Source organism: Belonocnema kinseyi, chromosome 1 (assembly GCF_010883055.1).
Source record: "Belonocnema kinseyi isolate 2016_QV_RU_SX_M_011 chromosome 1, B_treatae_v1, whole genome shotgun sequence".
NCBI lineage: Eukaryota > Metazoa > Arthropoda > Insecta > Hymenoptera > Cynipidae > Belonocnema > Belonocnema kinseyi.
Window position 1 is genome coordinate 99,970,260 of NC_046657.1, and position 19,778 is coordinate 99,990,037.

Consider the following 19,778-nt stretch of genomic DNA (forward strand, 5'->3'; position numbering starts at 1 on the left):
CCAAAAACTCGTAAAACCCATTTTTCACTTATGTGGGTTTTTTGGGACCCTATAAAACAGACTTATGGTGTTGATATTCGAAAAGTGATATTTTATTCGTATTCCATAGCTAATTGCGAAGAGAAATGTTGAGTTTTAACTTGATTGAAACAATATTGAGGATTCTGAGTAAGATTGACAAAAACGTTTTTTTTTTCTAATGCAAAATACGTGTTAAACTTCATGAAGCTTGCGGCATCTCTAAATATCTTTTTTTTTTAAACAAAAAAAAATGCATTTATTTTTGTGTCGATTCGAACCAATTTCTGGGGTGTGCCCATAAAAATTCGAAAAAAATTGGACTACCCTAATGATCACTTTTATCTTAAATTTTTGTTGGCAATAGTAAGAGCGCAAAGCATCCTAAAAAATAGGGGGTTTCGGACTTCTTTTGCAAGGGTCGACTTTCATCTGTTCTCAGAAAGAGTTCGACGTTAGGAAAAAATCCGAAAAAATTCACAGATATTAATTAAACATTCTATAATACAATAAATGTTTCCAAATTGTAAAATATTCAATAATTTTTTCAAGGAGATTTATTATGTACAAATACTTTATCTTGAAAACAAATGAAGAAATGAAGCCATCTAGTGTTTTCACAAGTGCAGTTCAATAATTAAATTGATGGTGAAATAACTTTTATGCAAAAAATATCATTTTGAATATTTCTGAATTAAATCAGTCTTAGCACGTGGAAAGAACAGCAGGAAAAGTGGTAGAATGGAGTCCACTTGCTTCTGGAGTTACTATTGCCATTCAAAGTACTTTTTTTCTACCACTTGTCTTGCCGTGCCTCCCAAGCGTCAAAACTGATTAAAGCCATAAATATTAAAAACGATAAGGTAAACCGACCATTATTGGAACAGTTACCAAAAGCTATCCCACATATAAACAGAATTTTAAATTGTGAATTGTAATTTTTGGTTCAAAACCCGTTATAATAAGTAGCTAATACATTATTTGATCGATTAGAACAAGAAATACATTATCAATTTTTATAGTTCATTAATATAAATGGATATTTGTTAAGATAGTCAGAACAAAGTTGTTCAAAGTACTTTATTGCAAACTCCAATTCTGACCTCAAATTTTTCCAACTGCTTACTATCGGCGAGAAAATGATAGGCATCTGCCTTCGAGGCTTAACAACTCAGAAAAAAATGCTACCGCAATAAAAAAATAGTTATATGAAAGCTAAAAATGTTCTACGTAAATGAGCTTGTAGATGTTTATGTAAAAAATTGGTTGTGTTTTGCAGACTGAAAAATGTAAAAAAAAGGAAAGATTTTCGGGTACATTTAAGAACTGTCAAATTTAGAGCATTATTTCTTATACAAGGAGCAATGGGAAAAAGATTGAAAAAATTCATGGGTATGAAGAAAACTGTTGTGAACCAATTACAACAGTTGAGAAATTTGAAAAATAATAAAAATTGTTGCTTAAAAGTACAAAAATTTACAACTATATTATCTTCAGTTCTAATAAAGATATTAAAGCGATTCAAACTGTAAACTGTAACGGATAGTCGCAGCCTTAAAAATATATCGGTTTTGAAGAAAAATCGTCTTTTTGGCATACAAATTCATTCTTTTTGATTGAAAAGCTTACTATTCCATTTTTTATTTAGAATTCATTCAAATAAAAATTATTACATAAATTGGAAAGTGTTCAAACAATTTCATTTATTTTTTGGTAAAAAATTTTATTATTTGGTTGAAAATTTAATTATTTCCTTTAAAAAACTGAATAAAAAAATAAAATAATTTTGTTAAAATTCATCCCGTTCGGTAAAAAATTCAACTTTTTTGTAGAAAGTTCGTTTTTTCTGACTTGAAAACTAAAAATTCTGATTACATTTTTTTTTATTTTTAGACTAAAAATCATTTTTGATTAATATTTCAACTATTTTGTTGAAAATTCGCCTTTTTTGTTTGAAAATTTATCTTCTTAATTATAAATTTTGTCTTTCTTAAGCAAAAATGCCACTGTTTGGTTTCGAATGAACTTTTTTGTGGAAAAATTATATTTTTGGGTTTGAAAATAATATAATTTTCGTAGAAAATTCAACAATTTAGTTGAAATATTTTTTCTTTTGGTAAAATTTTTTAATTTTGTTATTGCAAGTCGAACTGTTGGACTGAAAATTCGTTTATTTGATTAATTCAACTATTTTTAATTCATAATTCAAACGTTTTTTGTTTGAAATATCAGCTATATTATATTTTTTGATCAGATTTCATCTTTTTGGGAAGAAAATTAGTCATATATTAAAATTCAACCATTTCTTAGAAAATTGAAGTATTAGGTTACACAAAAAAGGTGAATTCTTATCAAAAAATATGAGACTAATACTTAAATAAATAAATACTTTTATTACAAATTTAAAGCAGTTCGATTAGTTAATAATAATAATAATAATAATAATAATATTTTTAACACGAAAATATAAATTTTCAACTGAAAAGTTAATTTACAACGAAACAGTTGAATTTTCAAGTAAATCGATAATATTAATCTGATTAATATTTTTAATATAATATTTTTAATATAATTAGACACTTGGACTTCACCTCAGAGGTCCGGGGTTTGATCCCTGAGCCGGTACCTCTGGAAATTTTTCAATGTACCTTTACCGAGGTTCTGGTGGTTCGGAACCCACCTCAAGCTGTAGGTCCCCCCATCGTGTACTTGACTGCAACCCAGTCCGTCAATGATGGGGTAAAAACCAGGCTTTGTCCAATATGTCTGGGCAGATTGCTCTCATCAGATCCCTTGATTGCATTATAAAAATGCGTCCGTGACTGATGATATATACCGGGACAGCCCCGTGTAAAATGATCAAATAAAAATCCAACTCTAACCAAAAATGCCTTCGACATATTGGGCAGTATAAGCATGTGACAACATTTCGCCACAGAAATGTTTTTTGAAAAAATAATAATAATAATGTTATCGTAAATTTCATTATTGATCTGCACTCGCATCACAAAACAATTCATATGGAGCCATAATGATTTCCTATTTCCATTTGTTCTCAGGATAAAGCACTTGAAATAAGCCCCGTATAAATAAAATTATTAAATATTTCAGAATTTTTCAAAATATAATGCATTAAAGAATATCTGGAAATTTCTTCAGATTTTTCCTAGTGTCGACCTCGTTTTGGGGACAAGTGAAGTCGACGTTTTAAAAAGAAAGCCGAAACATCTGTTTGTTTTTTTTAATGTTTTGCCCTCTAACTATTGGAAAAAATTTTCTAGGGTAAAACTGACTTTTGGCTCCGACTTTAGTATATTATATTTTTTTAATTCTAAACCTACCTTGGGCGAGCGAGTCCATGGGCAGCCTTGATGTGTTTTTTTCCAGCATAATGTTGGGCAGCGTCCATTTGCGATGTAAACCAGGTCTTGCAAATCTGAAAAATAAAAGGGAAAGAAAGTTGATTATTTTTGTAAGTAGATAATTTCAGGGTAGCGTGAAACGTAGACCACTCGACTTTTGAAGAGTAAACCAGATTTCAAATATTTCGCAAAAGATTCAAAAAGATTTCCAGGATTGCAACCATTTTTATCCGGTTTTTAAAATTTTAAACTTCAAGTTTTTAAAGCGAAATTGTAATTTCAGGTTAAAGCGTTTAATAATTTACAATGAAAAGGTATTTTGAAGCTTTCATAATTACAAAATGTTAGTATTAAACATTAAACATTAAAAGCTGAAATCCTTAAATTAGAAATGTAGAAAATAAAAATTTTACGAATTCAAAGTCGTTAAATATTCAATCATTATTGATTTGAAATAAAACCTCAATAATGTATATTGTATAACTTAAAATTGGAAACATGAAAAATTAAACGATCGTGAATTTAATGCCGTCCAAATTGAACGATACCGGAAATAGCATTGAATACTGTAAATTTTTTTATTTATAACGTTCCACAGACAGAAAAATTAAATCTAAAAATTAAAATTTTAAAACGTATAATTGATAAACTGTAAGAATTGTTATTTAAGGACCTTAAATTAAACCTCTGTAAAATTAAGTCTCTTAAATTGCAGCAATTTAGAATGGAATCACAGGAATTTCAGAAATAATACGATAGTTGATACGATTTCTGAATTAAAAATATAGGAAATAAATTTAAATTAAGCCCAAATTTAAATTTATCTTTAACGTTTAAAATTGAACTCCAATCACAAAATTCTTAGAATTTAAAACAATTTTCGGTTTCAATTACTAAGATTTTTTATTAAAAATATTATAAATAATTGTAAATATTTAAAGTTAAATCACTTTTTTTTAATATTTAACCAAAATTCAATGCGAAACAATCGAAACTGAATATTTTAAACTGTGTAACGTTGCAAAATGAACAATCTTAAAATACATTCAAAACTAGAGAATATTTCAACTAGAATTATGTATAAAATTAAAACCTTTTTTCATACTGAAACACTTTTAAGTTAAATAATGTTGGTTTAAATTGTGTACGGATGATTGCCAAAAAAATTAACCATTTTAGACAATAAGATTCTCCAGACAAAAATTTCTAACCGCCTAAAATAGATATTTTTTAAATCAAGGGTAGCCTTCACTTTTCAATAACAAAATAAATAATAAAATTTTTGTACCCACAACATTGGAAATTTTACTATATTTGCTAAAGTTACTCATTAATGATATTCTATAATTGGATATATGAAAACTACTGTCTTCAAATAGATATTAATAAATTTAAAAATATTTAATTATGTAAAGAAAACAATCTCTCGGATCTTATTTTTGTTTAAAAACATTTCAACAAATGAAAAATCTTTAAAAAAAAACTTTTTAAGCAAATTGTTTAATTTTCTACCAATTTGATTAATTTTTAACCAGAAGAGATAAATTCCTCAACGTATATTGCAATAGTTGATATTTTAACCAAATTAGGTTTTAATTTTAAATGATAAAACAGTTGAAGTCACCCAAAAAAAACAAAGATTTTTCAATAAAATAGCCAACAAAAAAGACGAATTTTCAACAATCCTCAACCAAAAACACAAATTTTCAACAAAACAATTGACTTATCAATTGAAACAGATACTTCTGATCTAAATAGTTGAATTTTAAACCAAAAACATTAATTTTTCACTAATAAGAAGACAATTTTTCAACAAAATAGTTTAATTTTAAACCAGAGATGAATTTTCAACTAAAATTATGCATTTCAAAGGAAAAAATTAATTTTTAACAAAGTAGTTTTACCAAGTTGTTTAACTTTCAGCCAAGAAAATTAATTTTCTACCAAAAAAGAATGAATTTTCATGAAGAAAAAAAGAATTTTTAACAAAATAGTTAAATGTGTCACATAGATAGTTCGATTAAAAAAAATATATGAATTTTCAACAAACTAGTTAAATTAAAAAAAAAAAATTATTAATTTTCTAGCAAGATCCTTACACTTCCAAAAAAAGAAATTCCACAAAAATAGTACATGCATTTTTAAATAAGAAAGACAAATTTACATAAAAACAAAAATAGTTACATTTTTAGTTCAAAAAAATTAGTTTTTAACCACAAAAAACACGAGTTTTCAAGAAAATTGCTAAATTTCAAATCAAACCCTTTTCATTTAAAATTAAGAATCTTTAACCAGAAAACTGAATTTTCAACAAAGTAGTTCAACTTTCAACAAAAACGTTAAATTAAAAACATAAATTTTCAAATCAAATGGAATATTTAAATTTCTAGTTAAAAAAAATTAATTAAAAAAACAAAAAGAATTTACAACATAATAGTTAAATTTTCAATCAAAGAAATTAATTTTTTACCAAGAAGGTTGCATTTTAACACAAAAGGACAAGTTTCGAACAAAACCGTAGTGGTTTTTACAAAAATAATTCGCTTTTTAACTTGTTACAAAGGGAAAATTGTTCAAATTCAAATGCTTTTAATTTAAAATTGCCCAGGAATTCTAAACTGTATTTTTTAAATATTTAATTTTAAAATGAATGACGGAAAATAGATATGAAAAATTATTTTTTTTTTAAATTACGACTATAAAAATTAAACAATTTTAAAGTTAAGCTGATTGGAGATGTTTTTAAACTCAAAATTAGGCAAATTCTCAAATAAAAACTTATTTCCTCATCTGAATGAGACTCAATTTATCCCTTGAATTAGATTTTAAATTATTTGTTATAATTGTCATTTGATTTCATTAAGATTACCTCGCAATAACTGTTCCAATCGTTGCCAGTTGTACTTGTAACTTGTCCATCGTCAGCTTTTAATTTCTTTGCATTTTGGTTCAAAAACATGGAAACCTTCTTTTGATGTGGTTTTCCATCGTAGTGTCGCTTTGCTTGAAGAGTTGAATTCATCTAAAAAAAAATAGGTCTCTTGATATTTCAATATTATTATTTACTTAAGCAAATAAATGTAAATTAAAAATAAAACAATGCTGAAAGTTACAGAATCTACAAGAACCCGAAATTAAAATAACAAAATCTGTCTATCTATTTAAGTTTCACATCATTCGAAGATAGGATTATCCGAAATTAAGAATTAAATTTTATAAGATCCTTTAAAAGCATATAAAGGAACGATCCATTATTCTTAATATTTCATTCTCATATATAGCTGAAAATAAAAAAGTTGTAATTATTCGATTTTGAATAAAATGGAAAAACAGTATTTCAGAACAAGAGAAGAAATTTCCTTCTATTCATATTAAATACAATTAGTCCAATTTTTTGTATTTAATGAGATCTGCTTCTTAAGGTAGTTCTCGGGCCAAAAATCAGATATCTGAAAAAAATAGTTTTTCTATGATTCTAAGAACCAAAATATTATATCTCATGTTATTCCAAATAAAAAACATTATTTTTTATGAAGAATGTTAAAATTCACAAAAATAAACATTAATTTTAACCTTTTTTTGCAGTGGAATTTTTTCTGACCATCGCTTCTTACCGGTTTTTGAAAAATGATTGCATTTTAATAAATAACGGTATATTTTTTCCGGGAAAACATTTTCTACAACTCTACTATTCCAAATTTTGGAATTAAAATTTGCCATGGCTTCCATAGCTTCTTCTATGGCTCTTAATCGCCAGAACAATTTTTTTTTAAACAAAAAATTATATTTTAAGATTATTTAGTTATTTTCAAAATTTGAAACCATAAAGTGGTAGAGAATGTTTTCCCGAAAAAAATAAGCCGTCATTTATTAAAATGCAAGCATTTTCAAAAAACTGGTAGGAAGCGGCGGTCAGAAAAAATTCAACTGCAAAAAACATATTTAAAATTAATGTTTTTTTTTTTGGCGAATTTTAACATTTTTCATAAAAAATAATGTTGTTTATTTGAAATCACATCAGTTATAACAGTTAGATTCTTAGAAGCATAGAAAAACTATTTTTTCAGAGATCTGACTTTTGGGGAAACAAATAATTAGCATTTTTTATAAAAGTTGATTTTAATAAAACTTCAATTATATTAATATTTTTTATTATTTTAAAAATTCTATTATTACTGAGTATAAATAATTTTCAAGCTAAAGAATATTTAAATAAAATATTACATTAAATTTATTTAAAATAATTGTTAAATTAAAGAATAAGACGATTATCGATTATTTTTCATTTCACGACTTCACTCATTGCAAATAGCTTTTAAATGATCAGATGACAAGGCGATTCAGTGACAATCAATTTAAATGAGAAAATAAAAATTTTAAGTCATCCAATTAATGTAAAGCTGTTTTGTTAGCAGATGACATAAATTCCTTGAGACATTTGAAAATTGACCATAACTCTAAAATTATAATTTGAAACGACAAAAAATCTTTATTATGTAATTTTGCAATTCATTATGAAGATATCAACCGTTGCCGGATGATACTCATATTTTAATCGAATTTGTTTTAAAACTAAGTAAAGTAAAAATATTCAGCACACAGGATATTGCTGTAGAAAGGTCGCTGAATAAATCCCTGTAATTAGGAAAATTATTTTTTTATACAAGAGATAGAATGCCAGGAACATGATATCTTTAACTTGTTTATTATCACCCGTTTGTATAATATAGAAGAGTAGATAAAAGGGTCTTACAACAGCATTGCAAAGGTCACACTTCAGTGGTTTCATTAAAGCTGACAATTCTCTTTGGGCTGTGGCAACTTTTTCTAGAAAAAGAAAAAAAAGGAATCAAGCATTAATCTTATAATATTTAAATATTCTATAATAATTTTTTAATTTGTTGGTATTGTTTATGAATATTTAGGTTCGGCAGTTAAGGATTCCAAACTTTCTAAAATATTATATCCAATTAATAAACATTCTATTTTAAAAGTAAATATATTTTATATCATATTCACATAGATAAAATATTTATTTTTTTAAATCATTTATAGCCAAATTATCATTATCAATTCCTCGCCAAGTGTAAGTGTAGCTTTTCAATTAAAGGGAAAATATAATTTATAATACAAAAGAAAAGGTTCGAAAAAGAATTTATTTTCAGCTTTATTTGCTCATTTGTTCCTAAGTTTATATGAATATAATTTTCCTAAGATTCTTAAGAATATTCAGAAAGATTTTTAAACATTTTAGATGTAGCACATCAAAATTTCAATAAGGAAAGTTCATTTTCAATCAAATAGTGGAATTTTTATACAAAAAAGATGAATTATCAACGAAAAATGTGATAGTTGTTATTTTCAATTCAAAAAGATTTTTATTATAAATAAAAAAAATTGTATTCATCTAAAAGAAAAAAATTTTCTACAAAATAGTTGAATCGTCGACCAAAAAAAGATTTAAATTTTGATTCAAATAGTAAAGAAAACAAAATCTTAGGCAAATTATAATATTTGAAAAGAAAAATAATATTTCACCCTAAACTAAAAAAAAAAAATATTTTTCTAGGCTTCTCAAGAAAATTTAAAAAGATTTTTGAAGATTTCAAATATATCAAAAAAGTATCTAGAACATTTCTAACGGTTTTTTTGTGTCTTACAGGATATTAAAAAATGTTAGGAAAAATGTGAGCCAGTTTATACAATATTTAGGACTTTTCACGCTTGGATACAATTAAAAAATATGTTATTAAACTTCCGACTGATTTTTAAAATTTACGAAAATATTTTGTAGCGCTTTAGAGTTTTTTTTTAATATCTCTTTAAATAGTTCCAGGAATCTTAAGGGAACTTTTTTATTATCTTGAAATCTTCCAAAATCTTTGAAAACTTCGAAATAATCAAAAATCTACATTTTTTGAAGTTTTGTGAAATATTTGCAGTTTTTAAACTATTATTTAAATTTGTAAAAAGTTCTATCTATCTTTGAAAATTATTTAAATTTTTCCGAAAATTTTAAAACATTCAGTAAAATTACAAAAATTGCATTAAGGTCTACCATATTCTTTCTTGACAATTTTCGAAATATTTTCAAATATGCTCTAAAAATAAATGTTGGTAAATACAAACAAAAAAAATCATTAAAATTTGCTCAGAAATAGTCAAAAAGAATCTTTTCTTAAAAGCTTTCAATATTCTTAAAAAAGCTTATAAATTTTGTGTTCGAAGTCTTCAAAAATCTATGTTTTATTTTTAATTTGTTGCAATATTGTTGAGTTTAAAATTATTTTTGTAGCTTTTTCAAACTTCTATATATCTGGAAGTTTTTATCACATCTTGTTATCTTGCTCAAATGAAATATTGTACTTTAAAATCTTTTACATTCTTTTTCAATATTTAAAGAAATTATTTTTAATTTGATATATATATATATTTTTTTTTAAAATATTTTTTTCAAATTAGTTTTTCAAAACAAAAAATTATTACTATTTTCCCTGGAATAAAAAAAAAACTATATTTTCTTAAAACCTTTCAAACTTTTATTTACAACGTTTTAATAAAAAACGCTCTCGAAAAAAATACTTACATTCCCCACAATTGATTTTAATAGTATCAAAATAGCGTTATAAGATTTTTCAAGCATTAAAAATGAACTTTGCTGTTTATTTAAAATATTTTTCTTTGTTAAGTTCTGATTAAATTCTAAAATTATTAAAAAATTTATTTATTTATCGTAGGCTTCACAGCCTGTTTCCTTTTTCTCACTTTTCTCATTTGAAAGTTCATTCTTCTCGGAATAAATTGATTTGATTGAAATGTTGTTACTTTCCGGACAACATTTTTGTAAATTGAACATTCAAATATTTTGTTGATCGTTCATCTTTTCGGTTTGATGATGTATCTTTCTGTAGAAATGTTATCTTTTTTGGTTAAAAATGCAACTGTCTGGTTAAAAATTGATTTATTTCGGTTGAAAATGGACTTTTTAAAGTGTATTTTAAAATAAATCGTATTTTCTGTTCAAAAATTTAACAATTAGGTAGAAAATTGAACTATTCGGTTAAAAGTTGATATATTTTGTTGAAAAATCTTTCTTTTTGAATAAAATCAATTTCTGGTTAAAAATGCAATTGTTTAGTTGAATTGTTTGAAACAATTAGTTGGAAAACCTTTTTCAACCAAAAAACTCCATTCATTTTCGTAAAACTGAAATAAATTTAGGAAAATTTCTATTAAATAAGTAGAATTAAATTTCAAATCTTTGAAACATACTAATTTCTAACAAGAAAAAAAGTGACCAGTGGTTACAAAAAAGATTCAAACGAATTCAATAGAATGGGAAATACGATCAAAATAAAAAAATGCGATTGATATTAGTAAAATTTGAGTGAATTTAAGGGAAATGAGAAGAATTCGATGAAATTTATAAAAAAATCAAGTTGAATGTAAAAAGCAATTAAAAAATTTATTTTTTAAATTCACAAATATGAAAAAATTAATTGAATTGCGTAAATTTTAAATGTGTTCAGAAAAATTTAAGATAATTGGATGAAACGCCTGCGAATTTAAGGCGAGTTTTAAAGACTTCAAGATGAACTAAATAAAAACTTGTTTTAAGTCCATTAAATTGAGTAAAATTAAGTGAATTGAGAAGAATTCAAAAGGATTGAAAAGAATTTGGGAGAAATGAATAAGAATTCAAGGCGAATTTCAAAGAAACAGGAAAACATATTTGAAAACCTCTTGAAATCTTTAAAATCCTATAAAATCCCGGACTTCTAGTGAATCAATGCTGTGAAATCCATTAAAATATTAAAATCCCTTAAAATGATTAAACCCTTCTAATTTCCTTGAAATTGTTTAAATCTTTTGAAAATGCCTTAGAATCTATTAAAATACCCTACAATATTTCAAAGACCTTGAAATCAATTCAAACTATTAAAATAAATTTACAAATTCCTCAAATATTTAAAGTCCTTAGATATTTTTTGAAACCCCATTAAACTTTTTAAAGCCCTTGAAACGTATGGGAATTTTTCACATTACCCTAAAATATTTTAAATTCTTTGAAATCCCATTAAATTACTGAAATCAATAAAACATTTCTTTGTGCTCTTTTAAAATAGACTAAAATATTTCAAATCGTTTAAAATCCCTTGCATTTTTTAAAGCTCCTGAAAATTCCATGGAATTTGAAAAAATATACCTCAAACTATTACAAATTCTTTGATAATTTTATCAACTGATTATGAAGGGGAATTGAATAAAAACTTTTGAGAAATGACAAAATTCACTAAATTAAGAAAGTTAAGAAGAATTCAAGTAAATTAAAAAAAAATTAAAAGAATTCCAAAGATTTAAAAAAAAATCAGGATAAATTAATAAGAATTCAGGGCAATATTTTCTGAAATCCTGGGAAATTGATTAAACCACATTGAGAGCATTAAACAAACTTTGACAATCATTGAAATCCTCGAAAGCCTTATAAAATCCCTTGAAATCTTTTAAAATAATATAAACCTCATAAGTCTTATAAAATCGTTGCATGTCTTCCGAAATTCTAGAAAATTCTCTATGCTAAAATATTGTAAACACTTTGAAATCCTTTCAAATTATAAAAATCAATTAAAAATCACTTGAAATCTTTTAAGATTTCTTAAAACATTGAAAACCCTTTAAAATCTTAAAACAAAACGCGAAATATTTTTAAAAGTCTTTGAAAGTTCCTAAAATTAATATTTCCTTAAAATCTTTGAAAATTCCCTAAAATGTTTCAAATATAAAGCTCTTGAAAATGCCTTAGAAGTTTGCAAAATACCCAAAAATCTTAAAAATACCTTCAAATTATTGAAATCAATAAAAAATTTCTCGGAATCTTGAAAAATACCCTGAAATATATCAAAAGAATTCAGAAATAGGAACCTGAATTAAATAGTGATTTACCTATGAGTTACTTTATTGAAAGAAAAGTGACTAATGAGATCTTTTTTTTTTAAAAGTGATTTGAAAAGAAAATAGAGATCTTACTATACATTTTTTAAACTCCATTATGGGCTGCAAATACGGTATCATAGGTGCCAAATCTTAAAAATAGGGACCGGTCTGTGAGGCCTGGCATGACAATTTTATTCCATTTTCAAAATTAAGCAGTAGAAGGGAGGGGAATACATTCAAAATACGTTTTAGTGAATTTAAGTTGCTTCTTTCAGTAACGCAACTGTATTGCACTACTTTGTTTAATTTAGCATTTAGCATTTAGCGGGAATTTAAGGATTTCGCGAGGGTATTTAGAGAGGATTTTGGTTTCCGGAACGCGGCGCTAAGATCTTTTTATAATATATAAACAAAGTATATTTTACCAGCATCGATTCGAGGATCAATCGCCTCGCTCTTCCTCTTCAAAAACTTGGGTTTTGACTTGCTTTTTTCACCAGCGGGAATGACTGGCGATGTTCCTGTTGGTTGTTGAACTCCTGCTTTGTAGGAAGTTGCATACCAATGAGCGTAAACATCCGAAGAATCCGCGTCAGTGGGAATCCACCAGGGCGTCGAAGCCGAATGAGTTTGTATCGGGGTTAGAATATTTGCATAATAATTTGGGGCGGGCATTACATTTCCAAAAGTTCCACTAGGTGGTGGAACAGGAGTTGGTAATCCTGGTTGATGAGGTGGAGGATGGGATTCGTTTACAGTTATATTTGGAGGAGGTGGTGGAGGAGGAGGTGGTGGTAACAAACATTCCAGCCCTGAAATTAAAACAATTTGTTTGCCTATACAATAGATTAAAAAGAATAAAATTTATTTTTTCATTTAGAACAAATAAAAAAATATGCAAGCTTTCAAAGTTCAAAGCGTACGAAGTAATGGAATCTTACTTTTTTTTAAACTTGATTATTATTGTCTTAACCATAAATTGTCAAATTCTTAGTTTAATTCTAAAATCTTAAACTTTTTAGATTACTCGATTAACTGTAAATGATTTACATAATTTAAAAACCAATGATTCAAGCTTTTGTTGACTTAAGCTTCAAGTTGGAAAACTTAAAATACCACTTTTCAAATTTGAACTATTTTAATGAAAAATTGTTTAAAGTTGAACTTTTTGTACAATTTTGTATTTTTTAATTAAAATTTTTTTAATTTGAAGTAATATAATATTTAATGGTTTAAATCTTAATTCATAAAATTCATCCATATTATATTTTTTTTCTAAATTAAAAAAAAATTAATTTAAAAATTGTTTAACATGAAAACTCAAATTGTCTAAATAATATAAAGACCATTAATCCAAGCTTTTCTAAACTTAAGGTTCAATTTTGAAAACCTAATATCTCACTGTGAACGATTTCAATGTAAAATTGTTTAAATTTAAACTTGATGAATTTTAAATAACCCATTTGATTTTTGATTAATAATTTCAAAGATATGAAACATTGATATTTCAAATTGAAACTATAAAATTCATACGCATTAGATGTTAAATGTCTAATTTATAAAAATCTATTTTCAAATTGTTTATGTTGAAATTTTTAAGATGGTTTAGTAATTTAAAGATCATTCAGTGAGGTTTTTTTTAAAATTAATATTCAATTTTGAAAACTTGAACAATTTCAATGAAAAATTGTATAAATGTAAACTTTTGCAATTTTTAAATAACCCATTTGATTTCTAATTAATAATTACAACGGTATGAAAAATGAAAATTTGGAATTGTACAATTCTGTACTTTTTAATAAAGTAAATTTGTTAAAAAAATTTAATTGTTTAAATAATTTAAAGAACATTAATTAAAGCTTTTTTTTTACTTAAAGTTCAATAAAAAAAAAGTCTCACTGTTCAAACTTGAACAACTTCAATGAAAAACTGTGTAAATTTGCATTTTTAAAAATAAAAAAAAAATCCATTTTATTTTAAATTAATAATTGCAAAGTTGTGTACAATTGACATTCAAAATTGTACAATTTTAATTGAAGCTTTTAAATAAAAATACTTAATTACGTAACGTTTTTAGAAAATGACTAGTAAATCTAGTTTTCAATGGCCTGAAATTTGAAAACAGTACAAATATAAGAAAGAAAATAAGAAAATAGGGCGAGTACGTTCTTTAAAAATGTTGAAAATTGACCAAAATTTTAGTAATTTACATCTTCGCATTTACTTTAATCGAAATTGAAATTAATCTAAAATTTAAGTCTTAAAAACAGAAATTTGTCCAAACAAAATTGAATTTTTTTTCTTAAACCTAACCTCAAAATTTTTTTCATTTAAAAAATTGTGCACAGCAAAAGCGGTCTGAATATATCGAAAAACAAGAGTTAGGAATGCAAAAAGCGCTAATTCAACTATTAAATACATCGAAAATGGACTAAAATTAATAAAATTGTACACAAAAATACCCTCGAGTGTTTGTTGAATATTAGAAACGAAAGTAACTAAACTAACCAGGCACCTCCGGATTTTTAATATTCAGTGTCGTGGACATCATAAAGTTTTACAAAATCTGACTTTCTGCTTTTGAGGTTTCTTTCTATTCTCAAATCACTAAGAATTTCTTTTCTCAGAGTATCATTTGCTCCAAAATACTTCTTGAAAACCAGCAAAATCTGTCATAAACTCACTAGCCGGCGTTCTTTTTAAACAAAATTCGTATCAATTTTCACGTTTTCGACTATAAAGTTAACGAAAATATTATATTTTCGGTTAGAAAATTAATTCTTTTTGTAATACAAGAGTGAAGTCCAACGCCATAAATTCATTTGATCATGCTTATCATGATTGCTCATGATCGAAATAAAAACTATCTACACGACAAAACTAGACGCGCATGCGCTTACAAACTCAAGGGCGGGAAAATTAAAAGGTTGTTCCTACGATGTTCTGTTTTGTGGAAATAGGGTATAAACGATTTTTAAAACCTAACATTACATTTATAATAAATAAAAAATAGTTGCAGTTCATAAATGCTTTAAATAAATTCCTATAATCATTCAAAAATGTATTGTATAAAATATGTTCGAATAAAAGCCAATAGAAAATGTTCATAAAGCAAAAGAAGATTAATTTTCTACTAAACAATACGATTTTTCAACTCAAATTTTGAATTATCAATGTAAAATGTAAAAGTAGATATTTAAATCTGAAGAGCTGTTAATTCTAAATAAAAAATAGATGAATTATATATGGGTCAATGTGTATCACTAAAAACGATAGAAAATTCTATTTCAATTTTTGTATAAAATTCAACTACTTTATTGAAAACTCTTTGTTTTTTTAAATATTTGTTTAGCAAATTAATTCGCTTGTTCAAAATTGAACTATTTGGTTTAAAATGTGTATACTTTGTTAAAAATCATCTTTTTAAAATTGAAATCAACTATTCTAAATAAAAATTTTTTATCTTCTTGGATTTAAATAGCACCTATTACATTTTTCCTTGAAACTAAATCTTTCTTTGATACATTTTTTTTTCAACTCGAAATTTAACCATTTTATTTCAATTGAAAATGTTGTGTTTTCTTTGTTAAAAATAAATTTTTAACTGAAAATTTAATAGTTTGGATAAAAATTCAACCGTTTGGTTGGAAATTAATCTTTTAATTTAAAAAATTTAACTATTTTAGTATTCGTCTTTTGGTAGAAGATTAATCTTCTTGGTTAAAAATTCATCCTTAAACACCTTTATGGTTGAGAATTAAATTGTTTAGTTGCCACATTAACTGTTTTGTAAGAAGCTCGTCTTTTTGGCTCGAAAATTCAGCATTTTTCATGAAATTTTCTTTTCTTTATTGACTAAAACATCTTTCATTGTTGAAAATGAATTTTTTTATTTGAAAATTAATCACTTTTGGCAGAAGTTTTATATTTTTTGGTTAAAAATGCAACTGTTTTTGGTTCAATTTAACTGTTTATTTGAATTAAAAATATTTCTAATGTGAAATATATCAACTATTACATTTTTCGTTGAAAATTCAATCACTTTACTGAAAATTCGTTTTTTATTTGTTAAAATTAAAAAATTTTGATTAAAAATTAAATAATTTGGTTTAAAATTCGACTATTTGGTAGAACATTAACTTCCTTGGTGAAAAATTAAAATATTTGGTTGAAAGTTGATGCATTTTTTTTAAACTCGTATTTTATAGAAGAAAACTCATCTTCTTGATTGAAAATTCTATTATTAAGTTAATACATTAACTATTTCGTAACAAAATCGTCTTCTTAGCTTGAAAATGCAGCATTTTTCATGAAATTTTCTTGCCTGCACTGACTGAAAAATCTTTCTTGTTTGAAAATTTGTTTTTACATTCTTGTCTTTACAATTATTTAGATAAAGTCATATATCTAGTTCCTTATCTCTATTTTCTGTGATAGCGCAATTTAGGACTTATTCGAAAACGAGTGAGCGAGCGAACGAAAGCGAGAGAGAGAGAATGCAAACGCATCTTACTCTACTTATACTAATGCAGAAACATTACTTACAATCTTTACGCTTCTAACTTAAGCGACTTCAGTTTCCTTTTTCTTTCACTTTTTTTATACCTCCAATTAGTCATTATTTTAACATGCATTCTTTCATTCTCTCTCATTCATTCTCTGCTCTAGCACCCTCCAACTCCTTCATCCATTCTTCTCCTAATCCATTCTCTCCTAGAATCCTTACCACATTCTCTTGTCAGCTTCCTTTATCTTCTATTCCTCTCATACATCCTTCTCATACATGCTCCCATGTTTCCTCCTCCCATTCACATATTCTACACTTTCTGTTCTCTTCTCTTTCCCAGTACATCCCTTCCCTTACCTCGTTTCCCAGTCTAAATCTTGCTATTCTGATCCACCTTCTCTCTCCCCATCCCTTTTCTAGATACTTTGGTACTCCTTCCTTTTTTATCATCTTATACCATTTATTGTATTATGATTCCTTAATCATCCCCCATCTTTCTATTAATTGTCCTTCCCTCTCCCTTTTTTCCAGCTCTTCATAGTTTACTCCAGTCCCGTCTTCTATTTCTCTATCATTAAAGAATTTTCTCCTTTCTTCTGACCATCTCGTTAATTTGATCGCCCTCCCTCTCCTCTCTTCTACCTCCATCAAACACTTTCTCGCCAACTCCCCTCCCTCAGCTTCGTCTCAAATTTCCATGCCCTCTTTCCCGCTCTAATACTTAACTTATCCCTTTGCGCTTCTTCACTCACCATATATCCTGGCTTCCTCTATTCTGCCCCTAGTGTCCACCTTATATACCTTTCTTGTAAACTCTCAATATCTTTCCTTTCTTTCCATCCCCATATCTCTGCTCCATAACCTAATACCGACCATACCAACGTATCAAATAACCATATTCTTCTTCAATTTTTTAACCTTCTTTTTCCTATTCCCCATATCTGTTTCATTACCCCTGCTGCTTTTTGTATCCTTTCTTTATATGAGTTCTATGATTTCCATTAATTTGTAAGATATGTCCCAAACATTTAAACCCTTTTACTTCTTCTAACTTTATTCCCTTCCATCTCTCCGTCCATTCTTTCTTTCTTTCCCCTCCTTTTCTAAATCTCATTATCTTTGTCTTTTCTACATTTACATTCAGCTTTTTCTATCTAAGTATTTCTTTAATCCTGTAATTAAGCCCGCCATCCCTTCTTCATCCTCTGCCATCATCATTGCCTCACTCCTCTCACCAACCAGAAACTATCTCCTACTTGCTCTCCTACCTTTACTCTGCTTTTTGTCTCTCTAAAAATTCCTGAAACTCTCTTTATTAATCCCTCTCTTATCCCCTTTTTCACCATAGCCTTTTCTATTTCGCATCGGTCTAATGAGTCGAACGATGCCTTTAAGTCCACGAACATTGCTATCATTGCCCCTTTTTCGCATTTAATTCTCTTATTTAATAGATAGTTCAGAACATATATGTTGTCCATATTAGATTGGTGTAAAATTTGATCCCCCGTTTTTGTCAAATGTCGACGTTTCGAGACCCCCTGAATCAGAAAAACAGGTTTTTACGAATATGTCTGTCTGCGAGCATGATAACTTTTGAAAAAATTAATCTATGAGATTGGCCTTTGGTACACTCTTTAAGTGTCCTAAGCTAAATGCCAAGTTCGTTAGTCAGCCATTTTGGATAAATATTCAAAAAGTGAGCGAATTTTGAATATTTTTGAGACCCCTTTTTTCAAAATTCAAAAAATTTCTAAATTTCGATAAAAAGAAAGTTACCGAAGATATAGTATTTTCAAAATCCCAAAAAACAAACGAAAATGAACATTTTTAGCCAAATAACGCACGATATGAAATAAAGTCAAAAGAATTTTTTCGATTTTTGAATTCCCTACAGGATTATCATAACAACTTTTTGAATTTTCAAAAACATCTAAAATTCACATTTTTACAGCATAATGGAAAATCCAAAAATTACATTTTTTCGTTCAAACTATACAAAATACGGAAAAAGAAGAGTAAGCAAAAATGGTGCATCAGTAAAAGTTCCGAAAATTATATAGGATGCGTAGTTCTCCTTTTAATCGTGAAAAACATCATTAAGGGCATGTGATACTTAGAAAATTGTCGATTTTACCAGTTTTAGGTTCCTCCGGCTTTTTTTTCTAGAATAATGAATATTTTGTCTTAAAAATTTGGGACATGGTAGCGAACATGCTAACAGAGGTCCCCACACACTTTTCTTTTCGGTTAATTCAAAAAAGTTTCAATTTAGCAAAATGTGATTAATTTGCACAGCGTTTAGGAAACAGTATCGATTTTTTCAGTGTTAGATTCCCCCGGCTTTTTTCCTAGGATAAGAAATATTTTGCCTTCAAAATCTGAAAAATGATAGCGGACATGCTAACGGACGTCCCCGCACACTTTCGCTTTTTTTATGAAAAAATTGTTGATATTGCTAAGAACGTGCGTGTATATTTCTAGGTTATGTGTGTTACAATTCACCCGAGCGTTACTTCCAAACTACACAATATTTTTGGCCGAAAACTTTCGACTTACAAATAAACATCGTAACTAATCTCCCGGAACTAACCTTGTTTGCAGCCAATCAAAAAAGTTTATTTCACAAATAATTTCCAGATTATCGGAAAGGCAGAGATGAAAAACGACGTAACCTCAAAATAATGCATATGCATAAAATTTTTATTTAGCACAATAAATTTTTTTGTTATTAGCCCTCAAAAAAGTCTGGGGACGTCCGTTATGATATTTTATAGTATCTCCGAATTCAGTTTTTAAAAATTTTCATTTTTATGGAAAAAAACCGGGGAAACTGTAAGTATCACATGCCCTTAACCAGACTTAAGGGCATGTGACACAGCTAAATACCTATATTACCGACCTCACTTTTTCAGTTCACTGAATGTTTTTTTAAACCTAAGAACTTTTTTTATAAATAA

At 26.8% G+C, this 19,778-nt stretch overlaps 1 protein-coding gene across 1 annotated transcript in view; it reads right to left on the minus strand.

The window, feature by feature from the left end:
• LOC117174358 (zinc finger protein 385B-like) overlaps positions 1–15,158 on the minus strand; it is a 30,476-nt gene extending 15,318 nt beyond the window's left edge. The window contains exons 1-5 of the mRNA XM_033363422.1: positions 14,823–15,158; positions 12,740–13,126; positions 8,134–8,207; positions 6,250–6,402; positions 3,360–3,454 (exon numbers count right to left, since the gene is read on the minus strand). Of these exons, the coding sequence (XP_033219313.1) occupies positions 3,360–3,454; positions 6,250–6,402; positions 8,134–8,207; positions 12,740–13,126; positions 14,823–14,865 (752 nt within the window). The 5' untranslated portion in view covers positions 14,866–15,158. The remainder of the gene's footprint in view (positions 1–3,359; positions 3,455–6,249; positions 6,403–8,133; positions 8,208–12,739; positions 13,127–14,822) is intronic.
• Between the last annotated feature and the right edge of the window lie 4,620 nt (positions 15,159–19,778).